This window comes from Macaca mulatta, chromosome 2 (assembly GCF_049350105.2).
Source record: "Macaca mulatta isolate MMU2019108-1 chromosome 2, T2T-MMU8v2.0, whole genome shotgun sequence".
In the NCBI taxonomy this organism is placed as follows: domain Eukaryota; kingdom Metazoa; phylum Chordata; class Mammalia; order Primates; family Cercopithecidae; genus Macaca; species Macaca mulatta.
In genome coordinates, this window is record NC_133407.1 from 46,007,479 (window position 1) to 46,027,477 (window position 19,999).

A 19,999-nucleotide genomic window follows, 5' to 3' on the forward strand; every position below is an offset into this window, starting at 1 on the left:
TAAATCAGCTCTGCCTGTGCTCTATAAATGGAACAACAAAGCCTGGATGACAGCATATCTGTTTACAGCATGGTTTACTGAATATTTTAAGCCCACAATTGAGACCTGCTCAATAAAATGATTTTTTTCAAAATATTACTGCCCATTGACAATGTACCTGATCACTGAAGATCTCTGATGGAGATGTACAAAAGAGATTAAGTTGTTTTCATGCCTGTTAACACATTATCCATTCTGTATCCCCTTGTTCAAGGAGTAATTTTGACCTTTTAGTCTTATTATTTAAGAAATGTATTTCATAAGGCTGTGGCTGCCATAAATAGTGATTCCTCCAATGGGTCTGGGAAAAAGTCAGTTAGAAAGCTTGCGGAAAGCATTTACCATTCCAAGTGCAATTGAGAACATTTGTGGGCCAGGTGTGGTGGCTCACATCTGTAATCCCAACACTATGGTAGGCCGAGGCAAGAGGATAGCTTGAGGCCAGGAGTTCAAGACCAGTCTGAGCAATATATTGAGACCCCATCTCTATTAAAAAGAAATGAAAAAAAATCAGTTTCAGTTTTTTTGTGTATAAAATAAAATCAACATCAACAGGAGCTTGGAAGAAGTTAGTCCCTCATGGATGACTTTGAGGGATTTAAGACTTTAGTAGAGGAAGTAACTCCAGATATGGTAGAAATAGCAAGGGAACTAGAATTAGAAGTAGAGCTCAAAGATGGGACTCAATTGCTGTGGTCTCATGATAAAACTTTAATAAATGAGGAGTTGCTTCTTAGGGATGAGCAAATTAAGTAGTTTCTTGAGATGGAATCTACTTCTGATGAAGAAGCTGTAAACATTGTTGAAATGAAAGGATTTAGAATATGCATACACTTAGTTGATAAAGCAGTGCAGGGTTTGAGAGGATTGACTACAGTTTGGAAAGACATTCTCCTCTGGCTAAAATGTTAGCAAACAATATCTTGTGCTGCAGAGAAATCCCCTGTGATGAGTCAGTTGATGCGGCAAACTTCATTGTTGTTTAAGAAATTGCTGCATCCACCCCAACCTTCAGCTACCACCACCCTGATCAAGCAGCCATCAGCATTGAGGCAAAACCCTTCCACCAGCAAAAATACTATGACTCACTGAGAATTCAGATGATTGTTAGCATTTTTAACAAAGTATTTTTAAAGTAATGTATACATTGTTTTTTAGACATACTGCTATTGCATACTTAATAGACCACAGTATGGTATAAACATAACTTTTACATGCTCTTGGAAACCAAAAAACTTGTGTGATTCGCTGTATTGCGATATTTGCTTTATTGCAATGGTCTGTGACTGAATCCATATGCCGTTATGTACTTCACTGCAGTCTATAAATCTTAATACTTGCTGCATTGATTCATTGTCTATGAGAGCATTTGCCAATGGAGTGCGATACTATTTGAGTGTATTTACGTCTGAAGATGTATGTTCATAATCACTGTAATCCTAGGATCTGCAAACTCAGCTCATAGGCTAAATATGGCTGCCTCCTGTTTTGGAAAATAAAGTTTTATTGGAATACAGTCAGTCCCCTTCCGTACATGTTGTCTGGCTGCTTTGGTGCTATACCAGCAGGAGGATAGAGATCATATGGCCTTCAAAGCCTAAAATATTTATAATCTTTTTTTTTAAATCGAGACGGAGTCTTGCTTTGTCACCCAGGCTGGAGTGCAGTGGCGCAATCTTGGCTCACTGCAACCTCCGCCTCCCAGTTTCAATCTATTTTCCTGCCTCAGCCTCCCGAGTAGCTGGGATTACAGACGCCCACCACTGCGCTTGGCTAATTTTTATATTTTTAGTAGGGATGGGTTTTCACCATGTTGGCCAGGATGGTCTCGATCTCTTGACCTCATGATCCACCCACCTCGACCTCCCAGAGTGCTGGGATTACAGGCATGAGCCACTGCACCCAGCCAGTCTTTTCCTTTACAGAAAAATTAGCTTGTCCTAATCCCAGGCAGAAATGCTAAAGTAATAGACTTCCTTCAAAGAAGGGGAGTAAAGAACATGAAAATTCTTTAGTATCATGGGATGGTAAGACTGGGGTGCTCTTTAAAGACTCTTGAAGAAATGCCCATTATTTTAAATTTACTTAATTTGTAAGCTGAAAACATCATTGGTATCTTTTATTAGTTCTACGGAGTATTCTTTCTTATATAAGTTCTTCAAAAAATTATAACAATTTTGGGGGACACAACACAAATCAGACTTAACATATTACAGTCTTCAGAATTATTTTATGTGAGTAGGTTTTAAAGAAATTAGTTTGTGAGCAAAAACTACAATGGCATTTGAAATTGTATCTAAATATTTATAAGTTAAAACAATTTATGTTCAGACAGAGGGATAAATTGGAAGAAATCTTGCGGGGATTAACTCCAAGGAAAAATGATATTGGAGATGCAATGGTTTTCTGTCTTAATAATGCTGAAGCTGCTGAAGAAATAGTGGATTGCATTACTGAGTCATTGTCCATCTTAAAGACACCCCTTCCTAAAAAGGTATGGGAATGAATTTTAAGAAAAGGGGAGATAGTTAATGTCTTTTGGGATTAGAAGTGGTTTCCTTTTTGCACAAATAACTTGACTGATGAAATTTTTCCCATGCAGTCTTATGTTACTTCTGCTTGGAAATTTAGGTTCATTAACATACAAGTTGCAAACAAATTGAAATGTAAATGAGTTAACAAATTTCATCCCTGCCAAAGTCATGGTTGTGGTGATAGTTATTTAACTCTTCTAATTAGTAGCCATTATTAAATTATAGCTAAACATTAGCCTTACATTAACCTATTTTGTGTTATCTTTTGGTATTATAGATTGCCAGATTATATTTGGTTTCTGATGTTTTGTACAACTCTTCAGCCAAAGTTGCTAATGCTTCATATTATAGAAAATTGTAAGTATAATGATATAACTGATATTCCTGAAATAAAGTGTTTAAGGGTAAGGAGTTCAGAAAAGAGGATTGTTTTGTTAACGTCCTCCAAGAATAAGAAATACAGCCAGCCCTCCATGTCTGTGGGTTCCTTATCCGTGAATTCAACCAACCACAAATTGAAAATATTTGAGAAGAAAAGTTGTATCTGTACCGAACACGTACAGACGTTTTTCCTTGTCGTTTTCTAAACAATACAGTAATGAAAACTCTGCATAGCGTTTACATTGTATTAGGTATTGTAAGTAACCTAGAGATGATTTAACCCATGGGAAGATGTGGGTAGGTTACAGGTGAATACTATGTTATTTTCAATCAAGAACTTGAGCATCTGTGGATTTTGGTGTCCATGGAAGGTCTTGGAACCAGTCCCCCTATGGATACTGAGGGAAGACTAATTTGAATTTCTTCATGGTTTGTAGAATTTTTTTAAAAAATTGGCTTAAACTTAAGCTAAATTACCAATTTTTTTGGAAAGATTTTATATCGTATCACTTTCTTAGTTATTGACAGTAGAACAAATAGGTGTGTGTTAAAGAGAACTTTATTGCGTATCTAGCTATTCATATAATAAATAGAAACAGTGTATATACTGGCAGACATAAGAAACCAAAGACATACTATTAACTATAGAATCTGCATTCTCTTCTGATCCTTAGCATATTGATTTTAGTTCATTGCTAATGTTTCCTAAGGCAAAAGGAAGTTATGTTGCTGTATTATAATTAATGTATAACTTAGCCGGGCACAGTGGCTCATGCCTGTAATCTCAGCACTTTGGGAGGCTGAGAAGGGCTGATTACCTAAGGTCAGAAGTTCAAGACCACCCTGACCAATGTGGTGAAACCCCATCTCTAGTAAAAATACAAAGATTAGCCAGGTGTGGTGGTATAGCCCTGTAATCCCAGCTACTCAGGAAGCTGAGGCAGGAGAATTGCTTGAACCCGGGAGGCGGAGGTTGCAGTGAGCTGAGATTGCGCCATTGCACTGTAGCCTGGGTGACAAGAGCCAAACTCCGTCTCAAAAAAAAAAAAGTGTAACTTTTTCTCAGTTCCCCAGAGCTCTCTTTCTGTGTTTATTTTTTGAATTAGGCAAAGGGAAGCTTTTCCCTAGGAAGTTGCTCTGAAAAGAAATTTAGAGATCTGAGTCCTACTCTTATGTCTGCTATTAGTTTTTTTGCCTTGGATGCGTCACCCTTTTCTAAGTTTTCTGTTTTATAAAATAAAGAAATTGGATGAGATGGTTCAACATATCCTAGATGTAATGTTTCTTGCTTATAAAGGGAGATAGTAGGGACTGTTGGGGAGTTTGTAGGAGAAAAATTCAGAGTAATAAGAGTTAAAGCAATTCAGTTACGGTTTTAGAGTTTAAACACCTAGTTTTTGATTTTTAATAATTTCTTGATTAATTTGTAGGTATTTTAAGTTCAGGAGGGGTTTTCATTGGCTGGCATGCTGAAGGGGAAAGGAATTTTAAACATTTTATTTTAAAGAATGTATTATTTGAATTTCAGTTTTGAAACAAAGTTATGTCAGATATTTTCAGACCTCAATGCCACCTATCGTACAATTCAAGGCCATTTACAATCTGAAAACTTTAAGGTACGTTTATTGTTTTACTATTTTTGCCCTAGTGTTTTAAATGGGTGGGGGGAGAGGGCCTTGAAGGGCTAGAAAAGTACATAAGACAAGTATGACACATAAAATTAAAACTTAGATGTTACCGAAGTTAGTGTTTTAAAATTCTGTCATTTTTTTAATCAAAATCAAAAATTTAAAAGATACTGTTTTGACAGGTGTTTAATTTTAGTTTTAAGTATTGTTTAAATATTATAAATGTTAGTCTTTTTTCATGAAACAGCCAGAAGAATCACTTGTTTTGTAATGGTATATACTATTTGGCTGGATTAAAGACATACATTTTAATCATATTTAGAAAGTCTGCTCTGTTACCAATTTTTTTATAACCTCTTAAGATGTAGGCCAGTGTTAAGAAAAGCCAGGTGGAGTACTTTATTTATAATTGACTAAGTAAATATGCTTTCATGGGAAGATGACTTTTTTACGAAAAATTTTTAGTTTGGGAAGATGCCCAGTGACCCCACCATTTAGGGCATTCAGACAACTCCCATTTTTAAAGTTTTTGACCTTAAATTTTGACCATAAGTTAGAATTTTAAAAAAAGTTTAGGGAAGATACAGAGTAAAGTGTTAACCAGAATTAGGAAGTACTTTACTGGACCATAAGGGGATTCAGGTCAAAACTTGGCTACTTTGGTTTTAAGTTTTCATAAGTTTCTATGTAAGTCTTTCCTGAATGTGGCTCATGTGTAGTACTAATGGTATGGGAGCTGACCTTAGGTGGTAAAGAGCAAACAACTACTGTTTATTTTTCATTATATTTATTTTTAGGGTTTTTTTTCTTTTAATTAGAAGGTGACATTGATTTTTCTTAAAAAATATGGTAATGATATATAGTAATTTTCTTAAAAAATGTCATTTTAAAGGCAAATTTAGCAAATCTTGATGGTCATTCTCATGAACTGAAATTTGAGACATATAGCCCAAAATAAAAATTTGTTATCTGTTTCCTATTTATTTAGCAACGGGTAATGACTTGCTTCAGAGCATGGGAAGATTGGGCAATTTATCCAGAACCATTTTTGATCAAACTACAAAATATTTTCTTAGGACTTGTAAATATTATTGAAGAAAAGGAAACAGAGGTAGGCACTCTGTATTTGTCTGGTTGTTTTTAAAATTCGTTTCTGGGGTGGAGGTTTCTTGGAGTTATGCTGCATTACATATGCGAGGTATATTTCTTTGTGAAAAATATCTGTTGCTTACCACTAAATAGTGGATTTTTATTGCTGGAACCCAGGAGTCAAAATTACATATAACAGGAATTCTCTGTCTTGTGTCCTTATGTGAAAATTGATGAGTGGTTTTTTATTTAATGACCTAAGACTTATGATATTAATAGTAGAAAAAAAGCAAGTAATAGAGCAGTATTTATGTAGCATGACTTTATTTTGTTAAAGATAGCTATATAAGTAAAATATGTGCATGAAAAGATGCATCACATGATAGCAGATATACACCACCGTTCTGTTGTTTTTCTTTACCTCCTAAATAATTACTGAACCCTTAATGTTTAATTCTGCCTTACTAGTCAAGCTACTATATTTTCACTTTCACCCCTGCAGGATCTTCCTAATTGACCTTGCTGTTGTAACCCACATGGTCCTTGTTTCAGTTTCCTAAATGTGTGTTTTCACCTACCATTGGCCTGTATACATGTCCTTCCCTCTTTCTGGGACTTATCTTTACCTGAGATCCTTCAGATCTCAGCTCAGATATAACCTTAGAGAGCCTTCTCTGACCTCTTTAAGTGAAACTTATTATGCTAATAGTATGATACGCCTTTTTGCTGTAGCAGTTACCATAGTTACAGATAAGTATATATTGTTGTGATGATCTGATTTCCTGGTTTCCCCACCCCCCAAAACAACAACAAAAACCTTTACCAGGCTCTGTAACAGGGGGACCAAATTTGTTTTTGCTCATCATTTCCTTACATGGTACCTGGCACCAGTGAACACTTGGTAAATGTTAGATAAATGCACAACTGACTGCTTCTTTAGCAAACTGGATGATAGAATATATATTCTTACTATGTTCTTACAATGTACCTTGGATTGTGGGTATCCTGGTATGTTGGCTTGTACTGGATTACAAATTAATCTTACAAGCAGTGTGACTTCAGCAAGCAAAGGAAAATGTTACAATAGTACACATTTCCATAGGATGTTCCAGATGACCTTGATGGTGCCCCCATTGAGGAAGAGCTTGATGGTGCACCTCTGGAAGATGTAGATGGAATTCCTATTGATGCTACTCCCATTGATGATCTTGATGGAGTCCCTATAAAAAGTCTTGATGATGATCTTGATGGAGTGCCTTGTAAGTTCAAATTTCAAACTGATTAAATCTAGCTAATAAGTTTGGTGACCAAAACTCTAATTTCCATACATGCTGATATGGAAGAAGGTTATAGTTTCTCATGAAGGTATCAAGTTAACTATTTCTGATTTTTTCAAAATTCAAATACCCAGTAATACATTTATTTGTATGCTATGTATATAAAAGGCCAAGAAGCAGCATTTTTTCTGGTCACATTTCTTTGCTGGGACAGTCAGCCTTCTATAACATTAGCAAGTTTCTCTTTTTGTCTTAATTGTCAGGAAATTATAGGCAAAATCTTGTGTTCAATTATGCATATTCCTGGGTACCTGGTTTTATCAGTTCTGTATTATTATTAGTTTTTCTAACCTACAACTTCAGTTTTCCTAGCTGCCTAGAACCATTTTGAAAATAGGAACTGTACACAGCTCTTTGGTACATTTGAATTATATGTTTAAATATTGAATAATGTATGCAGTTTTGTAGAGATTTGTTAAAGATTTGTTTTACTTCTCAACTTCTTCACTTGCTTAATATATTACTAACCTGTATTTTCTGAATTGATATAATATATACTGTTAAAAATTTTGCCCTCAGATGCAGAGAATTGGTTTAGTCATAGTCCTTGTTCTCAGGATTACGGTTGGTCCATCCGTGTCCTTATTTTACTTTGCTTTTTAATAATATGGTGAACACCCATGAACGTAATACTTTGCATCATCCCCTAGTCGTCAGGGTTAATGGCTTATCTTCCCTAATAGTGGATGCAACTGAAGACTCAAAGAAGAATGAGCCTATATTTAAAGTTGCCCCATCAAAATGGGAAGCTGTGGATGAATCTGAATTGGAAGCACAGGGTGAGTAAAAGTAAAATGAGTATTTTTTACATTAAGTACTTAATAAGTTATTTATTGGTGTGCTTGTATATTGTATATATGTTTTCCTTTTATGTTTTGTAACACATTTTAACCTTAATACTCAATGTTACCGTATTTTGTGTCTAATGTACACTTTTATTGTGGTTGGTGTTGCTGTTACAATTTTCTTAGGTCCTTCAGTTTGGAGGCTTTGAGAGTAATGAGATATCACTGAAAACCTTTCAAGTTAAGGCATTTTAGTAGTAAATGTAGATAGGAAGCTGTACCTACGTAGAAATCTACATAGAGGTCAGTTTCAGAGAAACTTTTTGATTTGACCCTCCCATAATCCTAGACTGATTAGATGCCATTTAGACCTGTCTCACACTTACTTAGACCTGTATCCTAGTGCTGATAATCCATAATTGTTACTATTTGTAGGTTCTAATGAAATCTTAATATTCAACACAGAAACAGGGATGACATTATTCATCACTTCATGAATTTGAATTATACTGTAGGTGTGAGGAAAGAGAATTGGCATATAAATAGCTATTTAGAGAATTGATAAACATAGATAAAGGAAACTTCTGTAATATAAACTTTTCAGTTCTAAAGCTTGAGCTTCCACTGTGCTGCTGCAAAAATGCTAGTTTACCTCATGGAATTACATCCTCTTTTTCCTTCTATTCAGCTGTTACAACTTCTAAATGGGAATTATTTGACCAGCATGAAGAATCAGAAGAAGAAGAAAATCAAAAGTAAGAATCTAAGTTCCAAATATACTGTTTCTTGTTCATATACATTCCCTTTTTCATTAAGAGATATAGTTGAAATAATAGTGAAGTGGAAAACTTCACTTTTGCTTTCTGGTCTTGATGGATCTGGTTTCATTTTGCTTGTGAGTTTTTTACGCTGGGTTACATTCTCACTTTGTAGTTACTAATTGGTCAACTGCATTTGTTTCAAATCTTTGCCATCAAATATTGTTTTGGGCTCCACAAAAAGTGGTTTTTAAAATGTGAGTAGGAAAGGTTATACTCCTTTCTTTTGGATTGTACATTGCTAAGAAAAATACTGCATTATGGCCATTGTGTTAATTTAAATATAAACCTTTCAGAAGAACTAAGAATGAATACAAAGGAAAAAAAATCTTTTCTTTTGAAATACAGAGAAATAATTTTGATTTTGCTGTTTGGTAATCACCCCAAAATTGTTTCTGTATTTGACACTCTGCTCTTAGATTCTCCTGCAAGTTTATATTGGTAGTTTTTAGGAAGTGCTTGACACTTTTCAAAATCATTGCAAAGGGAGTTGATTTTTTTTTTTTTTTTTAAATGAGTAGAAGAGATGGTTATCACAAACACAAAGCACAGGTTACTGTCTTTTAAAATTTTGCATTCTTCTATTGTTCTCAGATGGAAGTGAGAGCAAAGAGAAAGCCCCTGTGTGTCCTAGCACAATATGGGCATTTGTGTGGATTTAATAAATGGGCATTTGGATTGTTGGGAAAATGTGATCAGTCAGCAGGCTATAGAAACACAGTTTGATATGATGGTGAAAACTTGTCTACAATGTTGTTTTTTAGAAATGTTGGTATGATTAGAACAAGTCAGCAGTGATGATGACAAAATACTTACAAAATATAGATGTGGCTTGCTAATGGAAATAGCTGTCTGAGGCTGTTTAGGAATACACGAATTGAGAATAGTTTAGTTCAGTTTGCTTTAAAACAGTGGTTTTCTGAACCCTTTTTATGTTCATGATCCTATGATTAGTAACATCTTATCATTTTAGAATCACTGCTTTAAAAGTAGTATATGTACTCATAAAATAATTATTTAATTTAGGGGGAAGGAAGGATAGAAAAGCCATTGAACCGAAAAAAGTATTGTTTCATTAGTTTTATTTCTAAAGGTATTAGTTTTTTTTTTTTTTGGCATAAAACTGATATTTGTGTTAATGTTTGGAATATGAGTACATTTTAGCATTGATGTTGAAATAATCATACAATGATGGAAGCCTGGATCACCAGAAGTATAATTTTAGATTTTTCATTTTTTTTAGGAATTCTCGGTAAATCATAATAATGTAAACATAACTGAAAGTACAAAGCAAGGAAAAAAAGCTTTTGCTCAGCTTCTGATCCTTGAAATTTTCTCATGCCTCACTACTACTCTCTAGTGGCTGAATCCTAAATGCCTTTTTACTTAAGGCTGATTTTGTAACTAGTAATTACTGTATTTTGTGGCAATATTGTGATTTGTGGCAGAAATGTGATTTTTAAAGCACGTTTTGGAGAAAAGTTACAAAAAGCAATTGCATTTGTATTGAATACTGTATTGATTTAGAATCTTGAATTTGCATGTCTTTTTAAAGAACAAGAGGAATAAGCTATGATATGATTTGAACCTCGAATTGTGACTAAAAGCTAAGGCCAAAACCAGTTTAGAAAAACTGCTTAAGCCTTGAAAAAATTATAATAGCAATTTAAAATATTTACATATTTTAAATCATGAATAGAGCTCATTTAAAAAGTCTTAAGTAATATGGTTAAATGTTAATGTTCAACCATCTAGACCCTTTCTGTGTATATAAAAACATGCATAGCTCTTTGAACGTAAATGATGTAATACTACTGTACATACTATTCTGTGACACGTTTTTCATTCAGTATCATTGGTATTATTCCATTTTAATCTATTTACCTGTTCTGTGTTCATCTATTATTGAAAACAAACATTTGGGTAAGCATACAAGGATGTTTACCAAAGAATATTTGAAATTGCAAAAAAATTAGAAAAAATTTTACAGGCTAGAATTGGTTAAGTAATCAATATCTGCTGTATTGTATTTTATAGTAACTGTGACTCAGTTTAACAAAGTCATGTCCTTATTGACTCTTCTAAAATAATTCTTCAGTAAACATCCCTGTTTATATAAACAGACATACACTTCAACAATCTAAAAGCATCTGAAACACTTGTAAAATTTTGTGTACCATAAAACAGGAAATTCTTGTGTTTAAAAAAAATTAACTAAAAAGTATATTTAGGAAATTACTGACAAATTAATGAGAAATATTAAGTAAAACTTTTTTTCCAAAAAGAATATTTTTAAACTGTTGGTTTGGACTTTTTTCTTCCTTAACTAATATTGTATTTAGTTGTACCCATATGGTGATATTAATGATTTGTGTGGTTCTGAAGATGGAGTTAGTAAAATATTTTAGTAATGTCTAGAAAGGACCTTTGGTTGAGAAATTTAAAAACTAGTATCAGAATTTTCTCAGTATCATATCTTTTCTGATTCTGAATTGACAGCCTTTCTTTATATCTGCCTGGCGTAAATTTTTCTGTCATACAAGGAAGGTCTTATTACGTAAGACTTTAATTAAATTTTATTTGGAAAGAATTTGTTTATAACCATTTTTACATTATTAGGAATAATTCTACATGTGTATTAAAAGGAATCTTTCTGCTTATCGTAGAATGTCCTTAGTACCCAAATACTAACAGAAAGGCTTGTGAGGTTCAAGTATTAAAGGCAAAACAGCATTTGTTCTAGGTTATGCCAGTAATGTTGTTATCACAGTCAACATTGTTTGTAGGAATTTTGTTTGTATATACATAAACATTCTGAGTTTGTTTGTACATGGGTATCTTGTTTTGCCCAGATTTATTTGCCAATAATACATACACACACACAACCCAGTCCCAGAATGTAAAATATATTTTTTAAAAACCCATTCATTCTTTGTGCTTCAAGAACATTTTGTTAATCCTGTACTAGCATTGATGACCAGCTTTACACATAGTTTCCTGTTTGTGTTTCCACTAGACAGCTTCTGGAAGGACAGGAGAATTTTTCTTCTATGTATTCTAAGTGACTTACTCATGATAGTCTCTCAGGTTTTTATTTTCTTCCTGTCTGACCCAGAACCAGTGCAACTTTCAGAATCAACTAAAATGTGAATACTGATATTTGCTAATATATAAAATGCATACATTGCTTTGTTATTAAGGTTATGTGCTAATCAGGTAAGGTCTTTACCGGCTGTGTTGATTATTTCATAGTAACTGACTCAAGCTCATGTAAATTTTCTAGATTGATTATAGGCTCTGCTGAAGTTACTAAAGTCTCACATATAGCTTTTTTAATTTTTATTTTCATTTTAATAGTTTTTGGGGTACAAGTGGTTTTGGGTTACATGAATATATTATTTAGTGGTGATTACTGAGATTTTAGTGCACCTGTCACCTGAGCAATGTAGCACTGTACCCAATATATACTATAGTCTTTTATCCCTCACCCCCCTCCCATCCTTCCATGTCCCAGAAGTCCATTGTATTATTCTTATGCCTTTGCATCCTTGTAGCTTAACTTTCACTTATAAATGAGAACATACAATATTTGAATATTGTTACTCACAATAATATGAGTGAAGTAACTCAGGAATGGAAAACATGAAGCTTCTTGAAATCACTCTGAACTGTGAAGTATGCAGAAACTAGATTATTTGTTTCATTTAACTGCTGCAAGGAAAGTTTGTTGCAAATGGAAGGCACACAGATAACATAAGCAGAATTTATTAAAGTATGCTTATGTTGAAGCTCACACATTTTCTGTGGAGGAAAGAAGTGTTTTATAAAATTGTCTATAAAATATTGATCAAATATTTTGCAAAAAATGCTTGAGGTATGAATTGTCCTATTATGTTTTGGTTGCATTATTTAAGCTCTAAGACAATGAAAAATAAAATAGGTGGACTATAAAATATAGTACACTCTTGCTGCCTTGACATATAATGTATTCTGCTTATTTCTAAAGTCAAGAAGAAGAAAGTGAAGATGAAGAAGATACTCAAAGTTCCAAATCTGAAGAACATCATTTGTACTCTAATCCAATCAAAGAAGAAATGACTGAGTCCAAGTTCTCTAAGTACTCTGAAATGAGTGAGGAAAAACGAGCCAAACTTCGTGAAATTGAGGTTGGTGTTGCAGTGAAACTTAAATTACACTTTATTGGTTTTTCACTTTCTCCACCAAACTAAGCTGCCTCATTGCATTATATCTTAGTGCATACTGTTCCCTCTCTCTGCTTAGAACTCTTCATACCAGGTGACTTTTCTTCAGGCCTCTTCAACCATCTTTTCACTCACAGTAGCCTTTTCTTACCCTTTTGGACTTGCTTGCTTCTTCCTATTTATTACTGTGTGATTTTATATGTATTGTGAGTTATGTATGTGAATGTGTATTTTGTTCGTTTGCTTACTTGCTTATTTAATGTCTTTCTTCCTCAGTAGGCTGTACTTTCCATGAAGAGAAAAGACCATGTCTGTTTTCTCTTCATCATTGTATCTCTAATACATGGCACATAGGAGATCCTCTGAAGAAATGGATTCTAATATCTAGATTATATGTATATACATATGTAATACGTTATATGTTAGGTACTATGAGAAATCCATTTCATTTTGAGTGTTCATAGTATGTAACTAGGAAAAAGTAAAATATTTCTGGCATGTTCTAGTTATGTTTACATTTTATTAGGCTCATTTTTAATGTCTGTACCTGTAGTATGGAGGAGAGTAGACATTGAGTGGGTCTTAATACTAAAAAATGGGGAAATGTATGGAGGAGCCCAGACTATCTCAGGCAGACATTTCCCTCCCTTTTCCCCCTCCCCTCTCTCTCTTTTTTTTTTTTTTTTTGGAGACACGGTTTCTCTCCGTTGATCACGCTGGAGTGCAGTGGTGTGACCATAGCTTACTGCAATGTCAAGCTACCAGGCTCAAGAGATAGCCTCTGGAGTAGCTGGGACTACAGATGTACACCACCAAGCCCAACTAATTTTTTTTTTTTTTTTTTTTGCATAGAGGTTACGTCTCACTATGTTGCCCGGGCTGGTCTCGCCCTCTCCTTTTTAAATGCCTTTTGTTTTGTCCAAGGCTATTCAGACATGTCAGAGAGAGAAGGGCTTTGTAATGCCCTCAAGGGGATGAAATATTCCCAGTAAATGCTAGCAGGAGTTTAGCAATCAGTCTCAAACCTCTAAAGAATGTATGAGAGTGAATTTTCATACTGTATACATTCATTGAACAGTATTTTTGAATGCCTACTGTATGTTAGTACTGTCTCCCTTACTAACTTATGATACCTATCACATTGGTTACCTCATTGCCACTTCTCCACATAACCACTGTTGGGCTGATACAAGTTCTTGCCCACCTCTTTGTCAGACATCACCGAACTGAAAAGTAAACAGAGACAGCATTTTGTTTTAACCTTACGTAGAGTCATCGTGGTGTCATTTATAAGTAGACATGAAGGATTTTCAGAGTTGATTAGTTGATTTATTTTTTCCTGGGATGTATTCATACACATTTTAAATATGATTTTTAGGGGGATAAAATGTATGTCAGTGAACACACTCACCTGTGCACCTTTTCAACCTACATATGCTCCTCTTTTACACCTCTCACCTTATGAGAAGCTCTGCCTTTCTCTGACCTGATGAAACTGTTGGAGTAGAAACAGACTCGAGTTAAATAAAAATACATTTTCTTGATAATAGAAGCTATTCCCTTATATAAATGCCCCAGCTGTTTAGAATGTTCTATTTCCTTATTAACTTAAAGAGAGGAAACCATATAATTTAGCTTTTTTGTTAACTTAGGTGGTTTTTACAAATCTTATTCTTTCCACCTTGTATATGTGTATATGCGATACACATGCATGCACATTGCACACATACACCTTATATGCATACATTTCCATACTACATGTGCTCTTTTGTAATCTAGCCTCTCCTTTATGTATTCAGTGATTATTTCTCCTGCTTTCTTAGGTACTGCCTCTTACAACTTAGTTTTCTTTCCGGGATTTGGACTATGAACTAAGTCCTGATTTTAAAATGTGTATCTTGGCTTCATCTTAGAATTATCTAATCCTTCTCCTGTATTTCCCCTGAGAGATTTAGTCATATGGAATAAAGTTCCACAACAGGTGGCAAACTTGGACTAGAACTCAGGGCTCATGAGCTTTATCCCAGGGCTTTTCACAACTAGCTCTCTTCTCTGCCCCTAAATTTGGATATCCATTTCGAGATTTAGAATCCAGTGAGTACTAACCCTTTTATTGGAGAACCATTAAATAAAGAATTAAGTTCTAAATTAGTTTCTCTAATTAGTTCTATTATATTCTATAGTGTATATACGATAATTTTGCATCTCCACATGTGTCCTAATAAAGATACCTATAGCTGAACATTTTTTAGCATGGAGTAAATAAAAACCAAATGATTCGTGTTGTAAAACATGCTTTGTAAAAACACAAAAATCTTGTAGCTATACGATGTGGTGGTGGCCAGAAGCCAGTTCTTAATCTTTCAGATACCACTGAGAGCAGTGCCTAGGCTGGAGTTACCTTTTCTCATTCTGTTGTCCCCATTTCTACCAACAAGTAGAATAGTGGGTGGGGAACCAAGTGGAGGGTCTTCTATCTTGTTGGAAGAGAGGGATCACTTTCTGTCCTGGTCCCTGAGGAAAGAGTGAACAGTTGAGTCGGAAGGTGATAACTGTCTGTTGCCTGAAGGCAACAAGGGAGGGATGGTTAAGCCATTGCATGGGCCACTTCCTTTTGTGTTGAGACCCTTGATCATCTGTTTTCTGTGTGTCTTGGACTTGTGCTTGAGCCTCGGTTAGACTATATTAACAGGAACTATAAGTAGGAATTGTACAGTGATTTTTTTTTTTTTTTTTTGAGACAGAGTCTCGCTCTGTCACCCAGGCTGGAGTGCAGTGGCCGGATCTCAGCTCACTGCAAGCTCCGCCTCCCGGGTTCACGCCATTCTCCTGCCTCAGCCTCCCGAGTAGCGAGGTGGCTCAAGCCTGTAATCCCAGCACTTTGGGAGGCCGAGACGGGCGGATCACGAGGTCAGGAGATCGAGACCATCCTGGCTAACACAGTGAAACCTGAAACCCCGTCTCTACTAAAAATACAAAAACTTAGCCGGGCGAGGTGGCAGGCGCCTGTACAGTGATTTTTAAAAAGATGATCTTAGGAATCCCTCCTCTCTCCTAAGTAACATTCAGGTCTATTGTTTGACTCTTTTTAACCCAAACCGATTTACTACAAATACATTCTGTGGAAGAGTCATCTTGGTCACGAGAGGCTTCACACAGTGATGAACTTAGCTATTTATGTTGCCCACCCCACCCCACCCCCTTGCTTTCTTAGCCTTACATCTTATCTTTTTAAATGCAGTCATGATTAAAACACACAAAAAAATGTAGACTTTTAGAGAGCTTTGAAAGAAGAGAAGGAGAGAACATCAAGCTCTGATTATAAAAGACCCTGATTATAGAAGTGAAAATATGTCTGAAATTCCACCACTTTGGGAGGCCAAGGTGGGCAGTTTGAGACCAGCCTGGCCAACAGGGTGAAACCCTGTCTCTACTAAAAATACAAAAATTAGGCATGGAGGCTGAGGCAGGAACCTGGGAGACTCTGTCTGGGAGGTGGAGGTTGCAGTGAGCTGAGATAACTGCCACTGCACTCCAGCCTGGGTGAGTGAGACACTGTCTCAAAAAATAATTAATTAAAAAAAAAAAAAAGTGAAAACAGATGGAAAAAGGACAAAATTGGAGAATGTAGAAGAAACATTCCAAAAATAGTGAAAATGCCAGTTGAGGCCAGGCATGGCGGCTCACGCCTGTGATTCCAATACTTTGGGAGGCCAAGGTCGGTGGATCACCTGAGGGTCAGAAGTTCGAGACTAACCTGGCCAACATGGCAAAACCCCATCTCTGCCAAAAAAAAAAAAAAAAATTCAAAAATTAGCCAGGCTTCGTGGCATGTGCCTTGTAACCCCGCTACTTCGGAAGCTGAGGCAGGAGAATCGCTTCAACCTGGGAGGTGGAGGTTCTAGTGAGCCGAGATTGTGCCGCTGTGCTCCAGTCTGGGCGACAGAGTAAGACTCCATCTCAAAATAAAAAAAAAAAAGAAAGAAAATACCACTTAGAATGGGGAGAAATGGTAAAAACTAAGTTGTAGTAAAGGGGGTAAAAAGCAAATGAGGTCTTGTTTTGAAGTATAAATAAAATGCTGTAGCAGCATTTAGTCCATTTAAAGGATATATCAATGTCTGAATAAAATAGGATAAAATGTTGGCATCTACAGCAATTTCGTGGGACAAGAATGTTTCCTGTTTCTCTTTGAGTGGAACAATATTGAGCAGATTGGCAGCCCAGTGGTACCATCCAAGATCCATGTGCTTTCTACCACTTGGAGGATCTTCCAGGTCCTCATACTTTTCCACCTTATTAGTCCTCCCTTAGAAATCAAGAAGAAGGTATTTTCACCCTTGTAAATTTTTTGGGTAATTTAAGCTCCTTTAAGCCTTAGGGTAGTTTTTATTTTAACTACTTTGTGAAGTCTTTATTTTTAAATTCAAAATAAATAATGAATTTATTCTTTTTACTATTTTTATATAGTACACAATTTTAAGATACTTATATCTCCAGAATAAAAAGCAAAATTAAGCTCACTTATTGCAGGTTTTTTCTCTCCCTGTAACTGATTTTACTAGTTTTTTCACATCTTTATCCATTGCCATTATATATTATATGTATGTGTTTGTGTGTAGGTGTATTGGCCAGAAATCTCTGGGTAAACATCTATCTAGGTGGTCTGTTTTTACAAACAATGCTACAATGAATATTTTGTACAAATACCTTTGTCCACTTATATAGGTAATAAGAGATGGAAGTTTTTCTGTTTTGTTGTTTTTTTTGAGATGGAGTTTTGCTCTTGTTGCCCATGCTGGAGTGGAATGGCACCATCTCGGCTCACTGCAACCTCCACCCACCGGGTTCAAGCGATTCTCCTGACTCAGCCCCCTGAGTAGTTGGGATTATAGGCATGCACCACCATGCCTGGCTAATTTTGTATTTTTAGTAGAGATGGGGTTTCTCCATGGTGGTCAGGCTGGTCTCGAACTCCCGACCTCAGGTGATCCGCCTGCCTCAGCCTCCCAAAGTGCTGGGATTACAGGCGTGAGCCACTGCGCCCGGCCTGATCTGTTTTAATCAGTATTTGCTCTTACTGTCTTATAAAGTACCCTCCAAATATGATTTAACCTTTTCTTTGTGTTTTGATGTCTAGTGGTTGCACTGTGAGTGAGATCTTCAGACTGTGTGCAGCTTTGTGTGTTTGGTCTTACATGAGCTGAACCGGAATGTCACAGCCCTCCCACCTTCCACCCCCGCCTGTTTTTTAAAGATGTTTATCTGCATTCTGCTGACTGTCATATCTTGCTGGCAGTGTGCTTGCCTTTAGCAACCTTGCTTTTCTGATTTGGGGAACCAGATACCAAATTTGTTATAATTGTGTTGAGAGTAAGTGGGTTCTTACAGCCATGAAGCACGACTCATGGTTTTTGAATCCTCTCATGACCAGAGAGGGCTCCCATCTGGTCAGCTGATTTTTGCCTAGTTGGACTTGTCTGACAATTGGCCTTCAGGTGAGGTTATATTTTGACTAAGTACTAATTAGTTACTACTTTGCTATAGAAAAGAAGTAAAACAATGCTTGAGAATCTAGAATGATGAAAATGCTTATTTTTAAAATGTTTTATTTCACAGCTCAAAGTTATGAAGTTTCAGGATGAATTGGAATCTGGGAAAAGACCTAAAAAACCAGGCCAGAGTTTTCAGGAGCAAGTAGAACACTACAGAGATAAACTTCTTCAACGAGTAAGGAATAAGTATACCCAACAATACACATTTTTTGAAGTTATTTATTTGACTTCCTAGAATATTGGTATACCTAAAGATGATTTCAAATTATATCCTTTGTATAAATTTTGAATACTGGTAGACAATTAGAAACATTTGAAATTTGATATTTTAAAAGTGTTTGGATTGGAAAGGAGCTGAAAGGCAACAGCACACTATTTTATTCTGGGTACTACCTGTGGACAAGAAGATTAATTCTGCTAACAGCATGCTTTTGAAACTGGAAAACCCTTCAGGACAAGTCACATTTGTGACGGTGAGACACCAACAACCCTGAGAGGTGGTACAGAAAGAAAAAGATGGAGGCAGGGTTTGGGAAGTTCTGGTGTTGAGAAGTTTATTTCATTTCTCATGGTTTCCAAGGAGGGACAGCAAGTGGTAGAATACCTCATTGGTGAGCTTTGAGTGTTTGAGGCACTTTATCTTCTCGTGCATCACAAAATTTATAGGAACATGCAGAGAATTTTAGAACCAGGAACTCCAGGAATTTTATTGAGACTGCTATTAATTTTGACTGTCATTGCAAAGAGTAATAATAATAATGAGATTATATAGAAAGTGAAATAGGAAAGAGCCATAAAAAGGGAACTTACAATCACTATGAAGTTGTTAATATACAAAACTGGTGTCGGGGAGGAGTCTGGTAGAGCAACTGTGGTGCCGCTCTCTGCTGCGTACTCCTAGGCAAGTCACTGTAGCCTGCTTTTTCTCTGAAACTGGGTTGATATTCCCAATTTTGTAAGATTATGAGTTAGATAATAGCTACTGTTTTTACTGTTACTCTTCATTATAAGTATTTTAGCTATACTATGGTTCCTGTAAAGTAGACATCTGAATCAGGAAATCATTTTCATTATCAATCAGGAAATGCATCCTACAGATCACCAGAGAAGTCAGTCTGCTCAGCACTACTCTTTAAAAAGTTGCACTCTATATATTTGGAAAAAAGATAAATGAGATTTTGTAAAAGATGCTACTTATGGCCAGGCGCAGTGGCTCACGCCTGTAATCCCAGCACTTTGGGAGGCTGAGGTGGGCAGATCACCCGAGGTCAGGAGTTCGAGACCAGCCTGACCAACATGGAGAAACCCCGTCTCTACTAAAAAAATACAAAATTAGCGGGGCATGGTGGCACATGCCTGTAATCCCAGCTACTCAAGAGACTGAGGCAGGAGAATCACTTGAACCTGGGAAGCGGAGGTTGCAGTGAGCCGAGATGGCGCCATTACACTCTAGCCTGGGCAACAAGCTTGAAAAAGCCTGGGCAACAAGCTTGAAAAAGCCTGGGCAACAAGCTTGAAAAACTGTCTCAAAGAAAAAAAAAAAAGATGCTGCTTACCTATACCCCCATAGGAAATTACGCCTTGAGATGCTTACTGTTCTGATGGTAGCAAGCACAAAATGAATAATACTT

The 19,999-nt window shown here is 35.9% G+C and overlaps 1 protein-coding gene across 1 annotated transcript in view; it reads left to right on the forward strand.

The window, feature by feature from the left end:
• The window catches only part of U2SURP (U2 snRNP associated SURP domain containing), a 54,261-nt gene that overhangs the window by 29,090 nt on the left and 5,172 nt on the right, over positions 1–19,999 (forward strand). Inside the window, exons 17-25 of the mRNA XM_028843754.2 lie at positions 2,371–2,533; positions 2,851–2,930; positions 4,483–4,570; positions 5,571–5,693; positions 6,774–6,930; positions 7,692–7,787; positions 8,482–8,548; positions 12,618–12,777; positions 18,433–18,543. Coding sequence (XP_028699587.1) covers positions 2,371–2,533; positions 2,851–2,930; positions 4,483–4,570; positions 5,571–5,693; positions 6,774–6,930; positions 7,692–7,787; positions 8,482–8,548; positions 12,618–12,777; positions 18,433–18,543 — 1,045 coding nt within the window. The remainder of the gene's footprint in view (positions 1–2,370; positions 2,534–2,850; positions 2,931–4,482; positions 4,571–5,570; positions 5,694–6,773; positions 6,931–7,691; positions 7,788–8,481; positions 8,549–12,617; positions 12,778–18,432; positions 18,544–19,999) is intronic.